At 42.0% G+C, this 16,078-nt stretch overlaps 1 protein-coding gene across 4 annotated transcripts in view; it reads left to right on the top strand.

Annotated features, from left to right (window-relative positions):
• Col14a1 (collagen type XIV alpha 1 chain) overlaps window positions 1-16,078 on the top strand; it is a 232,495-nt gene that overhangs the window by 78,226 nt on the left and 138,191 nt on the right. For all 4 annotated transcript variants that reach the window (XM_021183602.3, XM_029469983.2, XM_085831724.1 and 1 more), the window contains exons 10-14: window positions 3,807-3,958; window positions 5,032-5,161; window positions 6,849-6,994; window positions 10,489-10,618; window positions 12,953-13,092. In XM_021183602.3, the coding sequence (XP_021039261.1) occupies window positions 3,807-3,958; window positions 5,032-5,161; window positions 6,849-6,994; window positions 10,489-10,618; window positions 12,953-13,092 (698 nt within the window). The remainder of the gene's footprint in view (window positions 1-3,806; window positions 3,959-5,031; window positions 5,162-6,848; window positions 6,995-10,488; window positions 10,619-12,952; window positions 13,093-16,078) is intronic.

The raw sequence follows: 16,078 nt of genomic DNA, 5'->3' as shown, positions 1-16,078 counted from the left end.
GATTCTCTTCCCTTCAGCCACTTTTCTTTACCATGACTGTGTCATAAACAGTGTTATTTCTCCATATACGATAGAATCACTATCAGATGTGATGGTTATAAAGCTAGAAGCTTTATAATTCCTGTTTTAATCATTAAACAGAGTTTCCTGGACAATGTCTCCTATAGTTCAGGCAGCTTATGGATTTGCTATATAGCTGAGGATGGCCTTGAACTTCTAACCCTCCTGATTCCACTTCCCCGGTGCTGGGATTGCAAGCTTATGTGGTTCTGGAGACTAGTCCCAGAGCTTCCTGCATAGTAGACGAGCACTCTGATAACTGATCTGCATCCCCAGCTCATATTAAGCATAATTTAGAAAACTTGAGGGAATACATTTTATTATGCTTCCTCCCTTCTATGTTTTCTGTCATTTTTTCATTTGTAATAATCTGGCATTCCTTTTTAAAAATTAATTTTATTTTCAGCGAGAGTACACCACATCTCTTACTTCTTTTAAAGGTCAGTCTGCTAGTGATCAAACCCTCTTCTTTTTGTCTGAGAATACCTTGGTTTTCCCTCCATTGCCGACACGTGTCTTTGCTGGAGGATTTTACTTCTGAACATTCTAACAGAGTTGTGTCTCTTCCTCTTGGTCTCCAGGGTTTATAAAATATTTTCCTTCGGGGCCCAGCAAACACAGGAGTGGATGTTCACAGTCAGCTATTGGATGTATCACAGGGCTCCCAATGGAGAAGCTAGAGAAAGTACCCAAGGAGCTAAAGGGATCTGCAACCCTATTGTTGGAACAACATAATGTACTAACCAGAACCCTGGAGCTCTTGTCTCTAGCTGCATATGTATCGAAAGATGGCCTAGTCGGCCATCAATGGAAAGAGAGGCCCATTGGACTTGCAAACTTTATATGCCCCAATATAGGGGAATGCCAGGGCCAAAAGAATGGGAATGGGTGGGTAGGGAAGTGGGGGGCGCTATGGGGGACTTTTGGGATAGTATTGGAAATGTAATTGAGGAAAATATGTAATAAAAAAAATAAATAAAAAAAAATAAAGCTGGAAAAAAAATATTTTCCTTCTTCAGATAAGGGTCGTATTTCTCTCACTGTTTTAAAGATTTTCTTTTCTGCTTTGTGCTCAGTGCTCAGAAGCTGGAGTGTGGTTAGCTGAGTGCAAATTCTTGTGGATCTATCAGATGCACAGTAAATTTTGTTTCCTCAAGTATTATTTCAGTACTGAGTTCATTTTCATCCTCCTTTAAGATTTTAATGTTATGAATTAAAGGTATTTTGTTATGTTCCCAATGTACTTGAGTTTCTGTGACTATCCCTATTTGCTCTTTAAAGAAAACATTTCTGAGATAGGTTATGTAGTAACGTCTCTGCTACAAGTCCAGTTTGGCCTTGACTTAATCCTATAACCAGGATTCAAGGACCTTGATTTCCTAGGTCTTCCTGTATCTGCCTTCAGGTGCTGAGTGTGCAAGGGTGGAGCAGCACACCCAGTTCTGCTGAGCATTGACTCTGATTGTTCTCTTTCTCAGGTCGGCCATGTCTGTGCTAGCAAACAAGCTTGCTAATTCTTCCCTCTGCCCACATGCTGCTGTTGAGCCCATTTGTTAAGTTTAGTACTGATTTTCTTTTCTTTTGTTTCCTGAGAGTTTATGTTGTCATTGCCTTCAAATATTTTTTTCATTGTCCATCTTGCACTAAAGTGTTCCACGAGGGCTGCATTGTCTGATACCATCATGCCAAGAGTGGAGAGTAATACTTCCTTTTTGCTAGTTAGGATTAAAGTATGGGTTGCTTATTTTGCCTACTTTGGTTTCTTGGGGAAAAAGGGCTATTCATTGGCCTGCCATTCATAATCACCTTTTTAGAGAAGCAGGAGTCCCTCATTTCTGTCACTAGGTGGCTTCTGCTAACAGTTCTGTGGGAGTGGCCTCCGCATTGTAGGAAAGCTGGGAAAGACCTGATAGACTACTGTGTGTCCCTAAGTGAAGGAGAACATGAAGGAACAGGCTGGGTTGGAAGTTAGACAGGCCCTCTCCATGAGCAACACTGCTGTCACAGATACAGGTGGGGGCAGGCGTTTTCTGACTCTCCATCCCACCTTGGCTTGGATGGAGGGATGTGGAGAGATGTTGTGACACAGTATGAAAGCCAAAAACAGGGTGGAATTTGGGAGGCTTGTTTAACATTGGTTGCCATGGGTTACAGTATCTGAGAGGCGGAGTACAGTTGTTTTCCATAGTGTATGTCTGGAGTTACTGCTGAAAGTTTTCTGTCTTTGTATGCTAGCCTTTTCCTGGTCTTTGCCTAGAGACAACAGTCTTTGTTGGAACAGATTTTGTATGAATACTCTGATGTTTCAATGTTGCCAGATACCATTACTTTCCAGTTAGGGACATTTGGATACTAAACAGAAGGGACAATGGCTTCTGTGGTGTCTCTTGGGTCCTGCAGAGCCTCTTGCCTCTACCTTTTCCCCTCTGACTTCACCACCTTCTTATGCTTTCCTTGTACACAATATCCTGACTTTTCAGTTGTACTTAGAGAGAGTGGGGAAAAGTATACATACTTTTTTGCACAGTGATGATAAAAATTCATCACTGTTCAACCGCTGCCCTTCACTACATGATTGGTCTGTAGGTTACAGGTGATTCATAGGATCTGGGAAGAGGGACAGTATCAAGGTCTTATTTTAGGAGTTTGGTTTGAGTTCTTGCCTCTGTTGTATCTAGGAGAGTTTCATTGTTATGTTTGGCTCATTTTCCTTCTCTCTTCTGTCATTCTGCTTTCCTCAGGCCAGATCTCTTGGGGCTGGGTTGGACACCCAAGCTGTCGGACTGAGAACAAATTTGTCTGACCTCAGAGTGAGGCTACTTCAGATCTGAACTTTTCCCATATAGCCCTGTTGGTAGACGGACAGACAGACAGACAGTCAGGCAGACAAACAGGCAGACAGATACCCACCAAACTCCTTTACATGTACTTGTTAAGAAAGCATATGATACCTACAGTGTGCACTAGTTTTCTCATCACTGTGGTTATTAAAGTTTGTTTAGGTTCCCTAAAAATTTGAGAAATCCTAACAATCAATCTCTTTATTCTCTTTTTCATGTTGTGCTCCCTCTCCATGGAGCTTTTTACGTGCCCCGAATCATTACAGAACCATTTAACATGCACATGGCACACATATGTCTGGCACAGAGTGGTTGGCTACTCAGTATGTGTCGGTTTCTTTGAGTGTTTTTACGTTTAGATACCGATTGTTTGTTGGCAGGACATCTTCAGTGTAGGTGCCACATTCTCTGATGCAGAGAAGTATTTGTACGAAGCTTGATGCAGTCTCAGCTCTGAGAGCTGCTCCCCCTTAGACCTGGGCTGTACGTTGCCTTTATTTTGCCTTGCTGTTCTCATCTACAAACATGGGCAGCATTAGTAACTGCCAAGAATTAAATGGCACCTCTAAGACACCCAGAAGAGCATCTTTGGATGTGTGCCCACTCACTTAAGTGCCTGTTTTCATTGTTTATTAACAGTCCTTATCAGAGTTTCTGAGAATTAAGGACTATGTTTTATTTCAGTTTGGTTACTAAGAATCTACTTCAATGAATGGTTTCTAATGGACAGTAAATGTTTTGAATGAAGGAATGAGCACAAGAATTAATAATGGAACCAACTTTTCCACAGAGCAGACTCTTAGGGGGCGCCATAGCTTCGAGAGTCACTTCTGCTTAGTGGCTTCTCTTACGTTCATTGGAATAACTTGGGAAATGAGATTTATTTAGTGTATTTCTTTCATTTAGCCTCAGCCCTTGCCACCATCGGGCCACCTACAGAGCTGATCACTTCTGAAGTCACTGCCAGGAGCTTTATGGTTAACTGGACTCAGACCCCAGGAAAAGTGGAAAAATACAGAGTTGTGTATTATCCCACCAGAGGTGGAAAGCCAGAGGAGGTAACGTGACAATCTTTCTAGACTTCCCAATCCTTAAGTCTTTCTAGTGGGGATGAAGCAGGCATGTTTCTGCAGGACATCCTTCTGCTTAAACAGTTTAAGTGGTTTGAAATAGATTTCTACATGTCTGTATTGTTGCTCTGTCTCTTCACGTTGTATCCACACCGTTTCTCATCCTGCCATCCAGTCATCCTAAGAATGGATCAAGTATGCACTTAGAAACTAGTTTACTTTTCTTCCCCTAATTAACAAGTTCTAAGCTGAAAGGTTTCCATGCATCTTGGTTTATTTGGGAGTGGCGAGGGGTTTATGCCATAGTGAAGACTGCATGTTCCAAATTATGGGGTTAATAGGATGGGCCAGTCCTCTGGCATTTGGAATTTCCTGGACATTTGTAGAGATCAGGGCCATGGAAAGCCTTCTTGAAGCAGCTGTGGCCAGTGTTTTCCATCGTGGCTAGCTGTATCTAGAAGAGAACACCTACTGCCAGTGGCGGGGTCCTTCTCCTTCCCTGCCTGGATGCAGTGATTCATGGAGTGAAGACATGATGAAATCTCCACTTCCTTTTGTTGTTCTAACCTCTGATTGACCTCACAGTGTTTCACAATGTCCTTCTCTGCCCAGGCAGAATCTGTGGGCTTCGTTTTAGTTTCAAGCATCACAGAAATTGATCATGGACTTTCAAATCATCTGGTCCAAAGAGAAAAATAAGCCATAATCTTTCCAGTGGCTCTATTTTTCTCATGACTAGCAATTCTTTTAAATGTTTCCCAAAGTGCCATTGGGGAAAATTATATCTGCTGTTGTCATGTGAGTGTGACCAGGATAATAATATCCCAGAAATGACACAATTAGCACTATATACGAATTAAAAAACAACTTCGGATGGATTCCATAGAAGTGCATCCATTTGTGCACTGAGACAAGGAGAATTGCTCCCTCGAGTGGAAATGAAGACCTTGCACAAATAATAAAATATTTAGCGAGATGTTCTTGCTGGAGATATATTTCCTTGTTTGTTTCGATTCTGCATGTGAGATATTTTATCTTCTTTCAAATGCTTCTTTCAACAGGTGGTGGTGGATGGGAGTGTATCTTCCATAGTGTTGAAAAACTTGATGTCTTCAACTGAATACCAGATAGCAGTGTTTGCAGTATCTGCCCACACAGCTAGTGAAGGCCTGCGGGGAACAGAGACCACACGTGCGTATTTAATCCTCCTCTACTTCCAACATGAACAGCCTCGCTTAGGTGGCTTATTCCTAAACTGGGCTCATCAGGGTGGATAGACACCCCGACTGGGTCGCAGGAAGTGCCTGTCATGTATGTGGGAGAGGCTGCTGCCGCAGCTGCAGCTTTCCAGCTGTGTGTATGAAATGGATTTTACAAATGTCTTGCATGTTTTAGAGGAGGCAACTGTGGTGGTGAAGGAGGCAGACTCATCCATTCATTCAACAAATATGTATATGTATAGTCTTGACCTAGAAGTTTATCCTAATTCCTTTCTCCAAACCCTTGAAATATGAAATATGGCCGGCATTGTTTTTTATTTTTATTTTTTTGAGAAGGGATGTCACTCAGTTCCTTAGACTGATTTTGAATTCAAAACAATTCTCCCGCCTTCTGTATGTATATACATACACACACACACATACGCACACACACACATATATGTATGTATTAGTAAATATCTACTGTGAACCAAGAGCTGTGCCAAATTTGTTAGTCAGAATGGAGAAGAAGTTCAGGGGCTTCTTTCCCCCCAGGGGAATAGTGAGAGAATCACAGTGCATTTCACCTCAACATTAATCTTATAAGTTAGAAGAACGTCTGAATCCCGACAGTCCCTTCACTAGGCATGATGACAATTACACATGCGCATACTACATGCATACACACATACATACACACATCAGGTACATACTCAGAGAATCACAAGACAATCGTAAAACAACAATTATTTAGTCATTTGAAAAACTGTGTTCTTACTACGTCTTGGGCGCTATGCCAAACTGGCCTAAATAGCATACATTTCACAGAGCAATAACTATGTAAACAACACTAAACACTACATTCCAGGACCATGGTGCTTTTCCTCCGTGCTGTGCTTGGCTTTTGACTGACAGTGATCTGTCAGGCTTGTGTCGATGCTTCTGTTGTGGCGACATGTGTTTTCTCTTTTTAAAATGAGTTTTAAGTTACCATATGAAGTAACGGTTTCCACTGTGGTGTTTCCCTACATATGCATCCCATTTGCCCTAAATCATCCACTTCCTCTGCTCACATTCCCATCCTGTCATCCCCAGCTGCCTCCCTTCCAGTCCCCCAGACAGTTCCCCTTTGCAGAAAGAGTCTAATGGCCATTTCCCCTCTCACGGATGTCTCAGTCTTCAGTACAAGCTGAGTCTGCAAAAGAGGGACATTTGGACGTTTGCATGTGTGAGTGCCATGGAGTGTTGTTGGGACTCCAGAAGAAATGTGTGCAGAGAGTTTCAAGTGTAAGCAGAGTGCTGGACTTGCGAATGTGGTTAGAGAAGCAGGTGCGGTCATCCGTGAGGGGTCTACAGCTATGCTTTTGAAAGAACAAAATCATCTTTTCTGACAGTGTTTACACTTCAAGTCTTGACCTAGAAGTTTATCCTAATTCCTTTCTCCAAACCCTTGAAATATGAAATATGGCCGGCATTGTTTTTTATTTTTATTTTTTTGAGAAGGGATGTCACTCAGTTCCTTAGACTGATTTTGAATTCAAAACAATTCTCCCGCCTTCTTCTAAATGCTGGGATTAGTAGTATGGCCTGGAAGGGCTGGCATCTTGCTTCTTATTACTTGATTTTTTTTTTCTGAAGTGCAGTGGTAAGTGAGTATTACAAAGAGCCTTTTCTTGCAGTGGCCTTGCCCATGGCTTCCGACCTCCAGCTGTACGATGTGACTGAGAACAGCATGCGCGTCAGGTGGGATGCGGTACCTGGAGCCACAGGCTATCTGATTCTCTATGCTCCTCTCACAGAAGGTCTGGCTGGAGATGAGAAAGAGGTAACCCCCGGCTACCAACCGTGGTCCTCGGGCCTTTGCCTTCTGGATAAAATTCATATTGTCAAAATTGATTGGGTAAAATTCAGAAAATTCAAGTTGTCAAAATAAAGACGTTGGTGGCAATCATGCTACCTATACAAGGCTATTTACAAAAGGCCAGTCACGTGTTATTTTGCAAGGCTAAGGACTACACTCAGGATCCCCCACACGAAAGGCAAGTTGTGCTGCTGAGATACACTCTTGGCCTTTCTGATGGCATTTCATTTACAGTCTTTCTTTTTCTCGTATTCTGTTTTTTTTTTTTTTTTGATTTCCCTTTCATTCTTTTTCCTCCCTCCAGTTTCCTTATTCCTTTTATGGTTCTAAGAATCAAATCAATTACTTTACATGTACTAGGCAGGCACTTTCCCCCTGAGCTCCACCCTCCCATCCCTTCAGAATATTTTTAAAAGGTCATTTTATAATTTTAATTATGTCAATGTTTGTGTGTACATGTGTGTGTGTGTGTGTGTGTGTGTTTGTCTGTGTGTGCAGATGCCTGATGAAATCAGAGGAGGGTGTCAGATCCCCTGGAGCTGGAGTTAGAAGTGGTTGTGGCCCTCCATGTGGTTGCTGGGTACCAACCAGGCTTTCTGCAAGAACAGGGTGCACTCTTAACCACTGAGCCATCACTCCAGGCTCCTTTCAGTGCATTGTAATCTGTCAAGTGAAGACATTTTTCTAGTCAGTCATTTTAATTTCATCTAATGTGAGTATTTTCCCATTCCATCAAGGAATATCTTACACAGTAGATTTAAGCATAGCGTTTTGTTATTGGTTTGTGTAAGTTATATTTAATTAATTTCATGTTGTTGGACATAGAGATAGCTTATTCAGTACATAGTGTTTAGTATTAACCTCCCTGCCTTGTGTTTTTGCATGATTGCCCCAGTTCCTTAGAGTTGATTTTGAAAAGTGGTTTTTGTTGTTTTAAGTACTAGATATTCTCAGATGGCTCTAGAGAAAGTTTATATATGTTACCACATCTAGTTTATACAAGTAGCTATGTGGTATGCAGTGAATTAAAGTTTTGTCTTTATAATTTGAGAGGCAGATAAACATGCCTCTAGGGTAAGAATTTATGTGTATGTATGTGTGTATGTGTACTTGTGTGTGTGTGTATGTGTACTTGTGTGTGTGTGTGTGTGTATGTGTGTCTGTGTGTGGGGGGCAGAGATCTACTTTGGGTGGCTTCCTCATTCATTCTTTACTGTTTTGAGACAGTGTCTTTCATTGAACTTTTTCCCTTTTATGACTACAATACAGCAGTTGCTCCAGGTATATTAAAAAAGAGAATATGCTGCCCCTGCCACTCGAGTAGAAAAATACCTCGCTTCTGAATGAGGATGAGAGAGGCAGTTGGCAGTGCAGTTCTCTGACTGTCAAAGGCCTGCCTCAGATAACCCAGTTCTGTAGAATCTGAAGTACGGTGACTCTGCGTCTCAAGGACAAGCTTCGGTGATGTGTGTTCTCTTGGTTTCATGGTTTAGGCTGTTTCTTTCCACTCACATTTAAAGTTGGTCTGCATTTTACTTTAGCAGAAGAAAGAGTTATATTTGGAGCTGGAAAGATGCTAAGACTCAAGAGAAAATAGAAATGAAAGGATACTAGCTGACAACAGACAGATTAACACTCCCTCTTTAAAGGATGATAACACCAAGCAAAGTGAGCATGTGAGAATATGACAGTGCCCACCTGTCCAGGCATGCCATCATTCCTGATAATACAGCTGCCGTGTACAATATTTTGGCATGTTGGCTATGTGTATTGTTTTTTTTTTTTTGTTCTGTATGCATGCATGCCTACACACCAGAAGAGGGCACCAGATTTCATTATAGATGGCTGTGAGCTACCATGTGGTTGCTGGGAATTGAGCTCAGGACCTCTGGAAGAATAGTCAGTGCTCTCAGCCGCTGAGCCATCTCTCCAGCCCCGTGTGTACTGTTTTAAAGATGTATGATGAGAGGGTAGTGTCTCCCAAAAGTGTTTTATCCCTCTCTCGCTGTCTGTCTATCTCTGGCTCTGTCTATCTCTGGCTCTCTTATAAACATACATACACACATACACACACAATGTCTTAGAGCCCAGGATAGCCTCTCAATGGGCTGTTTAGTGTGGATAACCTTGTACTACTGATCTCCCTCTTTCCACCTCTCAAATGAATGTCCCTAAACTCAGCTTGCAAGAATTATCAGTGAAATTTTACTTGTAACAGAACACTGTCAACAACAAACCTAAATGGTCATCCCTAAAATGGGTGTATTTATATCAAAGAATACCATAAAAGAATTTCTAATGACAGTGGGGTCCCCATGTAGCAGCACAATTATATTAAATATGGGCTTGTTTATGTATATTATTAGGTTCTATAAAACTAAACATTGATAAGAACCATTGGGTTAGTTCTATTGCTGTGATAAAACATAACAAACAGAAGCAACTTGTAGAGTAAAGGGTTTATGTGGCTCCTGCTTCCATATCACAGAGCATCATCAAAGTAAGTCAGGGCAGGATCTTAAGGCATGGTCCGGAAGCAAGACCTCAAGTAGAGGCCGTGGAGGAGTGCTGCTTAATGGCTTTCTCACCTTTTAAAATCCAGGGCTACCTGCCCAAGAGCAGCCTAGCCTGCATTTGGATGGGATGTCCCACATCAATCATTAATTAAGACATGCCCCACATTTGCTGTGTATGTTTAGATAGTTCAGCATCAACTTAGATTGTGTGACTGGAGACTATGGGGATTTTTCTTCCCTCTATAATATAATACTCCCTGTCAGATATTTGATGTCCATTTGTCACACAAGAAAGCCTATATATATAGTCAACAAAGTTCAAAGGACAAAAAAAATTATCCCAGGATCAGGAGACAAGTTAACAAGTTGGGTGTCATGCTAAGCCTATCTCTTCTGAGTACCTGAAGGGACTTGCAGTTTTTCCAGATGGCCGCCTTGTTAAATGGGGTGACAAAACTGGCCCAGCGCAATTGAGCTTGAAGCATAACCGGGCATCCAGCCCGAGGACTGGTTAGAATTAACAAGGCAGTAACAAATGCCCATTTGGCCTTGCCTCCAGCATGCTGCTCTGAAGCACACATCTAGAGAATCTGTCTAATTCAGTTCCACCCCCACTTTCCTGGGGACCAGACAGCAGTGTTGTTCTGGCTACAGTGACCCTTTGTCCAGCTGAAAAGCATTATCCCAACACAGCATGGGGGTGGGGGACTCTCAGTTTTCTGGGGTTCTATATTATCAGTTTCCAATGTAAAACAACTCAGAAACACATAATTCTGGCTGAAGCTTGTTTGGTGTAGGTGCTGTGAGAGGGACACATAGTTTCATTCTAGGGAGTGCCACCTTTGGTCAGTTCCACTCTTATCAGAGCAAATAACACACACACACACATACACACACACAAACACACAGAGGAAATGAACTAATTGCATGTGTCCTTTTCAGATGAAAATCGGAGAGACACACACAGACATTGAACTGAGTGGGCTATTCCCCAATACAGAATATACAGTCACTGTGTATGCCATGTTTGGAGAAGAGGCCAGCGATCCTGCTACAGGACAAGAGACAACCCGTGAGTGGGTCAGGGATTCACAGGAGACGCTATCCCTAAAGCTTAAAGAAATGTGTCAGATTCTGAATTGAAAATACCAGTTTTGGTTGAAACCTCCCAAAAGGCCATTGTGACTTTTAGGGAAATGTATATTTTACTTAGGAAAAAATGTCTTTCTTTTATCTGGAGCTGTCATGAGAAGTTGAGATGTTAGCCCTGAACTACTTTAGCATCCTTCTGGTAAATCCTCCTCTCTCCCCTTTCCCTCTCTCCCCTCTCCCCCTCTCTCCACTCCCCCTCTCCCTCTGTCCTCTCTCTCTCTCCCTTCTCCCTCTCCACCTCTCCACCTCTCCCCCTCTCTTCCTTCTCTCCCCTCTCCCCCTCTCTCCTTCTCTCCCTCTCTCCCCTCCCCCTCTCTCCCCTCTCTCCCCCTCTCCCCCTCTCCCTCTCTCCCTCTCTCCCTCTCTCCCTCTCTCCCTCTCTCCCCTCTCTCCCTCTCTCCCTCTCTCCCTCTCTCCCTCTCTCCCTCTCTTCCCTCTGGAGGGAAACGCTCTAGAAAGTTCTGATTTCATAGCAGCTGAGACAGAAAGCTCAGCTCAGGTTAAGTTGGGTGACAATGACAATGTTGTCAGTTCTTCTGTCTGTAAAGGAAAAAAACAGTGTCTTATCTGCCATGTGGTGGATGTAAGATTAAATCCATGTGAAAATATGTAATTACTCAATATCTGTTTTATGCTCATAGAAATTAATATTTCTTCTAAAAATGTCTGCTGTCCTTCCACGAGCCTCTTATTATTGTGTTTGGTCTTTAACTAAAATTATATTAGAAAGACTAATTTTTACTAGTTTTTACTTTTCTGGTGTAGTATATCATGTGTGCTAGACAAGTGGTATACACTGAGATATATCCTATCTAGGAGTCTCGTTTTAAATAATTTGTTCAAACTGTTTTAAGAAAAAAAGTATATCTATGTTTTGAAAATATGATAATGTATTAAGTACTATGATATGCTACCAAGGTTTGCTGTAGGCAGGCCATTACACATGGCTGCATCCGTGATTGTTCGCATCTTCTGAGAGCGCAGGAAGTACCTGTTCCTTGGAAAGAGATGGGAAGCCCAGTATCAACAGTGCTTTATCTTTACCATTCAACTTGAGGCAAAACCATAATAGAAGTTTAGCGATAAAGACCTTTTCCCACACCCATTCTTGGTTAGTTCAAGCCGTCCTGCCCTGCTCTTCAGAACACTAATTAAAACATCAAATCTGGAAGAAGAAGAAGAAAATAAACTGCATCAGAAAGTATCTCTATACCACTCAAGCTATCTGTTAAAAAAAAAAAAACCTACTCAAAAACAACCCATCTGTCACAAAGAATGCTCATTTACCTAGGTGTTTAAACTATATACAGCTCTTTCCTATGATTAGTAGCTGGAGGGAGAGAAAGAGGGAGAATCCTTTTAAAATGTTCCCAAATGGCATTTTTATGTTTTCAGGAAAATAGACCTTTTTTTCTGCCATGTCACCAAAATGTAATTGGATTCTGGAATGATGTAAAGCGAAGCGTGCATAAGGTTCGATCATGCCACTTTGTTTTACTCCCTACACTTTGTATATAGCTCCTTAAGGATAAAAATGACCACTAACCCCCGAGAGCTCCGCAGTGCCTGAAATCTTGGTGCGTAGAGGTAATGAGAACCTTGGCCATCAGAGTTGAGAGCATTATCCCGTGGAGGCTGAGAAAGTGGCCTCGTGTGTCTCCAAGGCTCTTCCTCTGTTGATTCTAACAGAGAAATAGTCCAATACTACATGTTTATAGTGAGATAACGTGGTACTCGTTAACCTCAAAGTGACCATCTCATCAGTGACACTTACTGCATTTAAAGATTGGTGAGAGCTCACAGCAGTTCCCACAGTTATCCTAGATACAGACAGACAGCACCTTCCTCCTTCTGTGCATGGACACACACACACACACACACACACACACACACACACACACACACACACAGCCATTGAGTGGATGAGCTCAGTCTTAGTTTTAGGTGTCTTGTTTTTGAGTCACTGGTTTCTTATTTGTAACATGCACTATGCAAAAAGACACAATGCGTTACCCAGATCCTGCTTCCTTCTAAGCATGTCTAACTTCCTGCTGCCCATCGTTGTCTACAAGGAGAAGAGCTTCTCTGTTAATTAGGCAACTTTGTTGATTTTTATGAGAGAATTCATCACGTATTTTGAGATTATACCGTCTATGAGAAGGACTCTGAATGTCAAGGGAGCTGTTTCTTGTGTTTCACTGACTTTAGATGAGTTTTAGTTTCCAAAAGTTTTCACTATGCTCTATTTCCTTAGTACCCTTAACCCCACCAAGAAATTTGCGGATCTCCAATGTTGGCTCTAACAGCGCTCGGTTAACCTGGGACCCCCCTTCGGGAAAGATCAGTGGTTACAGAATTGTGTATACCAGTGCAGACGGGACAGAAATCAATGAGGTAAGATGCGGGCCATGATATTTTTCAGGTTCTTGCATAGTTGTTCAATATGGCCTCTTAATCAAAGTCTAGTGGGTTGAGACCATTCTAATGATCTAGACTTCCTCTAGTGCAATCTCTACAAGCTAAGTGCTCATGAGAGTCAGCTGGGTCTGCCCCTTTTCTGACTCTGAAAGATGAAATTTTCTCTCTTCCTTCTGTCTGTCGCTTCCCCCCCCCCCGATATTGACCAGGATGTAAGTATGCCTTTTTTTTCCTGATACTTTCGACTCCTTTACTCTGTCCCTAAAGCCCCATTCCTAAAGCAGGGCTGCCTGCTATCATGTCGTTGACCTCCATGTTGATAGCTTCAATGGCAATGACTTTTAAACAAATCTTTTCTCTTCCTCCAAGCAGCTGCTGAGATGTACAGCTTGTCTGCCTTGAAGGAGGCTGTCTTTCTTTTAAACTAATAAAACGGTCCTTCAGTTTCAGCAAACAGAGAATAGTAACAGCATAATATATAACTATTGTACATATCACTCATTTCCTATCACAGTTCATGGGGTTCAGAAGGTGGGAATTAGATATACGACTTTCTTGACATGTGAATGGCCTGAGCTGCCAGTTTTCAGTGACCATTTACATGTCAGTGCATGGTCTAGGGAGGGTGGTGCAGACGACAGCTCGTGCTGACATCTACATCTCTGAGTTTTCTCTTCATGTGATGTCTCTGGCACTCAGCTTTAGGACTGTTGGCTTGAGAGTCCCATGACACATGTCCAAAGGACAGGGAAAGTACTCCATGGAACTGTATCACCTCTAGTAATCCAGACTCAGAAGTCATTTAAAGTCAGCCGTAGTCATACACACATATATAATCACAGCATTTGGGAAATTCATACAAAAGTATAGACCTCATAAGAAGCCCACATATTTTTTCTATCTTTTGATTATATTTTTAAAAAAATTTTATTAGGTATTTTCTTTATTTATATTTCAAATGTTATCCCCTTTCTGAGTTTCCTCTCAGAAAATCCCCTATCCTCTCCCACCTCCCCCTGCTCCCCAACCCACCCACTCCAGCTTCCTGGCCCTGGCATTCCCCTATACTGGGGCACAGAATCAGACCCAGGGCCTTTCCACCCATTGATGACCAACTAGGCCATCCTCTGCTACATATGCAGCTAGAGACATGAGTCCCATCATCTGTTTTCTTTGATTTGTGGTTTAGTCCTAGGGAGCTCCGGGGGTACTAGTTAGTTCATATTGTTATTCCTCCTATAGAGAAGCCCACATCTTAAAGAGACATGTGATGTTATCACTGCCGTTCTCCATTGATAGAAAATGTCAGAAGTTCCTGCCTAAATCCAGTTCACTGTGGGAAGAAACACAGATTTCACCTACTGTGGCCAGCTTGGCAGACATATGAGGAACCTGTAAGTGGGAGATGGCCACCAATGTGCTTACCTCTGAAGAACAGAATATGCCAGTTAAATGGGAGCTGGGAAGTGTATGTCTATACTACAGTGTCTTGTGTGTGATGACTAATACATTTAAGAATTCTTTCCTTAGAAACATGTTCTAGCAAGATAGCAAGGCTTTTTCAGTTGTTTTATTTTTGCTTATCTTGGTCCAGGAAGCTAAGAAAAAGAGGGAACTATGTTGAATTACATCATTTCTATTTTCTGACCAAGTAAAATAAGTATTTTCATATGTTGGGACAAACTTTCTCCTACAATTAAACTGAAGTAATATTTTGCAGTGCACGAACCCTCATCCGGATCATTGTGTAATGGGATATCAACAGGGGCACACTTTCTAACCTGGACAAAACATTTAACCCTTCGCCTCAACCCTCATAAATCTGAAGAGTAAATATTTCCAATAAGTCTGGGGTCATTGGTGGAAAGCTGCTTTGTTTTTTAAGATAAGAACCCAGAGCAGTAAAGTAATTAAAAAAAAATCCCTGAGCTACAGTTGTTTTGTTATTGCTAGTAATACAGGAGTTATTCTCCCCAAAGTTGCACACTTAGCTGTATAAGAGGGTCCGGCACAAAATATACACAGGAGGAGCAGAGCAATTAAAGTGTACAGTTAGACACAACTGCAAAGAGATGTATTGTTAGGTAAGTTTCTGACATTTCAAGCTAACTTAATCCATATGTGCTGAAAGAAAGACAGAGTCAAGACCAGTCAGCTAAGACCAGTGACAGGGACAACAGACAAGGGGGTGATGAGCGTGGTGGGGATGTCTGGCCACCGAAGACACCTCCCATCTCAGCACCTGCTCTATATAGATCGAGAGAGAAGGTGTTCTTCTCAGACTGTGGGGCTTCTGAGTATATACTTCATGTTACATATAATTTCTCAAGATAAAAATTGAAGTATATTGCTTAATGGGCTTTGTAGTCATCTGAATTGTGGAAAGCTAGAAATTTCTTCCTGCTATCCAGAGAGTCCAGAGAGCATAGCCATTGAGCCAGCTGGATACATTTTGGATGGAATGATGAAATCTTTAGAAATATAGAATTATATGCAACTTAGCATTCTTGAGAATGAAAACTTGAAGCTTTTGACTGGTGCCTGCACACTTGAAACTTCAAAGACCTTGAAAAACCATTACTTTATGGCCAATACCCTTCATCTGTATAGGGTCTCCTAGTGTATCAATAACGAGACGAATCCTAGCCCATGCAAATCACTACTTCCAAAGAATCAAGCCATATCTGCACTGGCAGAAAGGAATTTTTAAAAGACCATTTCCCCAGGAAATAGTCACAAGTCAGAGTCAGACTCCTCCTCTTTTTGAGTGGGGTGATCTTGAAAGCTGAACCTAAGGCCTTACACTGTTCCACCAATGAGCTTTCTTTCTACCTTGCCCCACCTTCCTTCCCCTCTTCTCCCTTCCTCCTCCTTCTCCCAACTACCCCCCCCCCCCACCGCCCCCGGCTTCACTGAAGTGTTTTATTTTGAATCAAAGACTTCCAAGTTTCTTAATTGACAT

This window comes from Mus caroli, unplaced genomic scaffold (assembly GCF_978045245.1).
Source record: "Mus caroli unplaced genomic scaffold, Mus_caroli_1 scaffold_16, whole genome shotgun sequence".
In the NCBI taxonomy this organism is placed as follows: Eukaryota; Metazoa; Chordata; class Mammalia; order Rodentia; family Muridae; genus Mus; species Mus caroli.
The sequence above is the reverse complement of the archived record's forward strand: the minus strand, read 5'-3'. Positions and strand labels throughout refer to the sequence as shown.